The 6,347-nt window shown below is 33.7% G+C and overlaps 1 protein-coding gene across 1 annotated transcript; it reads right to left on the bottom strand.

Annotated features, from left to right (window-relative positions):
* Positions 1–409: 409 nt before the first annotated feature.
* Positions 410–1,663, bottom strand: hint2 (histidine triad nucleotide binding protein 2). The gene is made up of 5 exons (XM_079870458.1): positions 1,503–1,663; positions 1,217–1,354; positions 972–1,076; positions 813–885; positions 410–660 (listed from the first exon to the last, which is right to left on the bottom strand). The coding sequence occupies exons 1-5, from the start codon at positions 1,614–1,616 to the stop codon at positions 569–571; spliced, it is 522 nt and encodes a 173-aa protein (XP_079726584.1). The 5' UTR covers positions 1,617–1,663; the 3' UTR covers positions 410–568.
* Positions 1,664–6,347: the final 4,684 nt, after the last annotated feature.

Genomic DNA, 6,347 nt, shown 5'->3' with positions numbered 1-6,347 from the left:
AGCACATCCTAAAATGTGTCTTCATGGTATAAACACTTATTCATGAAACATGGGCAAAAGGAATTGCAGTGTACTGTAAAATGTTAACTCATTTATATGTAAATAATCCCATTGATTTGAATGCAATGATTTTTAGTTGTGTGGGGTTTTTTTTTTGCAAGAAATTTGTTCTGCTTGCATATCACGAATAAAACCCAATATGCATTTTATATAGTACCTGTCCTTCTTTTCAGTACTTTGTTGCATATGTTGCGCATTTAATATTCATTGCTCAACAACCTGGGGCACTTGCAAAACTCACCAGGACGTTTTTATTACCCACTGCTGACAGTAAACAATAGTAAAGTCAACCCAACCCAGCTAAATGCAGGCAATTCAACAGCTCATTAACATCAACTGTAGACTGAAATCCAGAAAAAATGTTTTAATGTAACAGTAGTATTACATTTTTCCACTATCTCATTATCTAACAAACATTTATTGATAATATCCAACAGTTTAAAAAAATGAAATCAGTAATCTCCTCCAAAAATGCAGAACATTACTTTTATTCTGACAGTAGGTCCATCTATCCTGGAGGCCATTTCATTTGCCGTCCTCCAAGAACATGAATGTGAAGGTGATACACGGACTGCGCCCCATTCTTTCCATCATTAATGACTGTAAATAATAATGACACATAATTAAGCAATTATTACATATATTACAGCTAATGACATGGTATTATAGCGTACTGCACTAAAAGTACTGCAGATATAAAGATAATATAGATGCTAAATGAACCAATTTCAAACAAAGGCTATTTCACTCACCAACTCTGTACCCTTCATCCAGTCCTTCTTTCTTTGCTACGTTTTTGGCCACTATCAAGAGATGACCCAGGAGCTGGGTGGAAAAACATCAGTATTTTAGAGGAGTGTCATACTCTTACTAAGACAAGAAATGTATCATATATATATGGGCAGATAAACCTGTGCATCATCATTGTGTGCTTCACTGATCCTGGGAATGGGAATCCTTGGAATAACCAGGAAATGAACAGGAGCCTGAGGATTTACATCTCTGAATGCTAGACACTGCAACAAAACACATTTAACATGCAAACTATTCATTTATAAACTGTTTACAAAATAATATGTACAAAAAATGTTTCAACAAAATGTTACCGTACAATATATTAATCAAAGTTACTAAAGATCTGTGGTCTGTAACTTACCTTCTCATCTTCATAAATGATCACTGCAGGAATAGTTTTGTCAATTATTTTAGAAAATATAGTGGGTTCCGGTTTTCCGTACTTCTTGCTGGCCTCCTTTGCCAAGCGAACCTCATCACTCGTGGAAGAGCAGAAGCTCTGACACAAACAAGCAAACAAACAAACCCTCAGCAACAACATCTCTCCTAAATCAAGCTTACAGTAGACTTCGGCGCACTTCAAATTCAGAGCATACACAGACCGCACTTAAACTCTGACGGAGTGTGCAAAAGATAAAATTAAGCACCTTCACGGGTAAGGCACGCCGTAAATGATGTCCAAGAGGCAACACTTGCCGGGTTAGTAAAATACTGCGGGCTGTCATTGCACTGTTTAAGGACAAACAGCGTCCATGTGCCATAGAAGATCCACTCTCACGTGCTTCTGATTTGTTTACATCCGGTGCTCAAGTTCTGCGGATTTCAAAATAAAGGTCGCCGAGCTACTCACAGTAAAAATATTGGTTTCATTACGCAGATTTTATTTTCACACTTTTTTAGATGAAATGTGATCAAACATTACATATTTTCGAGAGATTTTTAATTTTTTATTGAATAAACACAACATTATGCACTTTGGTTCAATTTCAAATACTAAATGCATAGAAATATATAACAGAAAAAGGGCAAGAAAAAGAGAAAACAACTATAACAATATATTTTTATAGTTTCTTAGTTATTAGTTATATATTACATCTACAGCTACAGATTTTTATTTATAAACGTGCATTTGTGAAAGTGAAACTTTCAAAAATATGAGTAGGCCTAAATGTATTAAATAAATATTTTCCATTTATTGATTCCTGTATAACACAGTATAAATAAATACAATGCCAAAATAAATGCAAGGTGGTTTCATGATAGTTATTACAGAAGAAAATACAATATTATACATTTTTAAATAATGATTTGCTGGATACAGTTTGTGTATACGAGATTTACCCCTGGTTTCACAGACCAGGCTTATGATACCCTTGTGAAAAAAAAGTGCACTTAAGTGTACTTTTATAAAGTGTACTTATTACATAAATAATATACTTTAAATATATACACTTAAGTGTGAATTAAATGCCATCTTTTCGGCGCACTTAATGCACATTAAGTGTAACTAATTTCAAATATATCATATATTAAGTTGAAATAAAATGTAATAAGTTGCCATTAAGAGTGATTTTTTGGAACAACTTAATTGGTACTTTATTACAACTTTATATCTACTTTCATAATTGCTTCTAGTGTTTTTAAAATATACTTAAAGTGCACTACACAATATAATGACACGCAATTAATGTGATTTAAAATATACTTTAATGTCAGTTAACAATACACTTAAGTGTGAATTAAATGCAATGTTTTCAACACACTGAATGCACATTAAGTGCAATTAATTTCAAATATATCACATATTAAGTTGAAATAAAATGCAATAAGTTGCCATTAAGAGTGATTTTTTGGAACAACTTAATTGGTACTTTAATACAACTTTATATCTACTTTCATAATTGCTTCTAATATCTTCAAAATATAGTTAAAGTGCACTACACAATATAATGACACGCAATTAATGTGATTTAAAATATACTTTAATGTCAGTTAACAATACACTTAAGTGTGAATTAAATGCAATGTTACAATCAACAAAACTAAATGTAAAACCCTCTAAATTTACTGACAAAATAATCTCTAAAAGAAGTACATAAAAACCTTTCTGTTGATGCACAATAAAACCCCAAGAAACACTATGCATAAACACAAACAGTTTTGGAAAGAGACCTTTGGGTAATGCTTTACAAAAATATATTAGTTACCTACTTCAGTTAACATGAACTAAGAATGAATAATACTTTAAGCATTTATTAGTCTAAGTAAGATAATATTAGTCTTGGTTAGATCATGTTGGCTAAAAAATAAACTAATATTAACAAATGAGACCTAATTAAAAGTTACCGAACCTTGTTATTTAGCTCTTAAAGGGATGTTCAGCAGAAGAAAGAAATCTCCAAAAGCACAAAAACCAAAATGATTTGTCACCCAATTTTTTAAGTTGTTGGAAAGTGCTGTTTATGTCAATGTCCCAGATGCTCTCCAGAGTATATGTGAATGGAAATGTTTCAAAGATGCAGGAAAGTCAGAAAAAATGCCTTGAGGAAAAAAAAAAAAAAAACAGAAAATTTGTTTATAATACAGATCCAGTCCATTATTATATTTGGCTCAATTGAATGAAAGAGATAGATATACAGTTGCGCTTCAAAGTTGATATACACCTTGCAGTATCTGCAAAATGTTAACAATTTTATCAATAATAGGGATCACAAAAATGTGCGTTTTATCTTTATTTAGTACTACCCTGATGAAGCAGTTTATTCTGCAAGGTGTATGTAAACTTTTGACTGTTAACTGTTGATGAATGTGTGATGTGATTGATTACCTCAATCACCAGGGCCACATCGTAGTAGAAAGCTGGGCAAGGTTCCTTCTATTTCCCACAAACAGCAGGATTCCACTGACTACGCCATCTTTACTGACACTGGGCTTAAAGTGATTAAAAATAGAGAACCTTTTTATTGCTACTTTACAGGGAATTAAGCATAACTTTATCAATTACACAAATATAGATATATGACCCATGCAAACCCAAGACCAATGCAAATTAAGAAAGGTATTCTTACATTTTAAGCTTGCCCCACATAGCTATCTTCATGAAGGATGTTCCTGTTGCTGTATTTACCACGGTTGACACAGCAATGCTGCAAGCCTTCTTCCTTTGGTTTGTTACCTATAAAATATATGATGATTATAGGGCAGGTGTAAATGCACAGGTGGGAATTTATTACTTGCACATGCAAAAGATTCAAAGCATTTAAAAGCTATAGGGATAGTTAGAGACTTGAAAGTAGTGTTTTAGCTTGATCAGGATGTGCTGTCATGATAAATCTTGTAACATCACCTCATCAATTACAGGTCTGTGATTCCACACCGCGTGCACTGTATCTCCAATAACAAATATGAACTGATCCTGCAAAATGAATGTTTAAATCCAGATAAACACAAAAATATTACATATTCCAAAACAAATAGTAATTGAACAACTCTTTAAATACAAAATGAAATTGAACACATTACAAGCATTTTTTATAGAGGTGGGTAATATATTAAATATTTATGGTGGTTATAAGATTGATTATTTGTATTAAATGTATATAAACGTCTTCGAGTGTTACAATATTGGATCAGCATTCAGCAAATGTTTAGTAGCTTGTTTAAAATAATTTAAAAAGTCGGTTTAGTTAAAAAAAAAAATCAGCAACCAAATTCCTCGAACACGACCACACACGCCTTCCTCACATTAGGCTACAATGTAAGACATTATTAGAATGCAATCATATATAAATTATTGAAAACATGATTAATTCACCTCCCGAGTCTATTGAGTTTATAATATATGCGATTAAAATGCACTCAGCAACTGACATGTTACGGTGAAAAAATAATTAAATAAAGAAAGCATCAATATATACTTACTTGACTGATTATTTGCAGCATAACGTCTCATCTGCAAACAAACATCCAAACGTGGTGCTCCTTTTGTTCTCTTGTTTGGCTAGCTTCAGTATTAGGCCGGGAGCCAGGTCCACTCCTCAGGATGTTTTTTGCTACCTTTTTTTCACTATTATTTCCTATTATCTTATACCTTGGGCCATCACAAGTTGATAATGACCACCTCCAACTCGGCCCCGTTTGGTCTCAGGGGCCAAAAAACACCCTTTTTGGGGAAAAGCTTGTGGCGGAATGATGTAATTGTGAATATAAAGATACTGCAGCTACATAAATGGCCATATAACCCTAAAATTTTGCATGGTGTATCCTGACACACAGGGGAAACTAGCAGAAAAAGATTCTGGGCATTGCTGCCTTTTTTCTGTCAAATATTACCCTCAACATACCCCAAAAGATTAAAAAATGGCTGTCCGCCTGACAAAATGTCATCAAAAGTGATCATTTTCAAGCATTTTATTATATATTTCACTGCCTCAAATGTATATGAAAAACTTTCCAAGTTTATAAGCTTCAATTTAAGTCCAAGATGACCTTTCTATCTAGAGGATTATAGCTGGTATAACCAAAGTTCTCCACTGTACCTCAAATCGGAGAAAACAGAAATTTCAAGCATTACCATTCTATATTGGATTAAGCATATTTTTTACATATGAACAATGTCTTAAACAAGAGTTGAGACTTGACTTATGAGCTATATTATATGAAATGAATTACATGAAAAGTGAGCAATGTTATGCCCCTAGGTCAGGGCTATTCAATTAGCATCATTCAAGGGCCGGATTATTAAAGGGGGGGTGAAATGCTATTTCATGCATACTGAGTTTTTTACACTGTTAAAGAGTTGGATTCCCATGCTAAACATGGACAATGTTTCAAAAATTAAATTGTATGATTGAAGGAGTATTTCTGTGCCAAAAATGCTCCTTCCGGTTTGTCACAAGTTTCGGAAAGTTTTTTTTTTCGAGTATGGGCCTGTGTAACGTCAGCTGGGGCGTAATTTGACGGCACGGCACGGCACGCCTCCAGCCGCTCGTTTTTATCCAGAAAGACTCGGTACAGCCTATCTTGATTTTTTATAAATATAATAAAACTAAAGACTTTTTGGAGTTTTGAAGGATGCAATACTACTCTATAGGTACTCAAGATTAACATGAGATTGACTGAAAATGAGTGTTTCACCCCCCCTTTAAATCGAAATATTGAGAAGGGCCGGTGGGTTTAGCTTATTTATTGAAACATTATTTATTACTTATTGAAACATATAGTCCATGAGCCAGGGGGGTCCATCGGTATCAATGGGGGGGCAAATGCTATCATTGTTTTTTGGCAAGGTATACACCCCTAGTATAAGAAAAATCATGATAGCAGTGCAGCGGTGGTAGCGAAATCACTTTTTTGAGCTCATGAAGTTACTAACCCCCTAAAATAAATTCCGTTTTTGAAATCTGGTGTATATCTGGTTTAGGCTCATGCTAGGGATATTATCAATATTCTATAATATGGTGCTTGGTATCGTTGGAAAGGGGACCTTTTAG

This window comes from Squalius cephalus (assembly GCF_949319135.1).
Source record: "Squalius cephalus genome assembly, chromosome: 5".
Taxonomy (NCBI): Eukaryota; Metazoa; Chordata; class Actinopteri; order Cypriniformes; family Leuciscidae; genus Squalius; species Squalius cephalus.
Note: the sequence above shows the minus strand (reverse complement) of the source record. Positions and strands in the feature narration are given on the sequence as shown.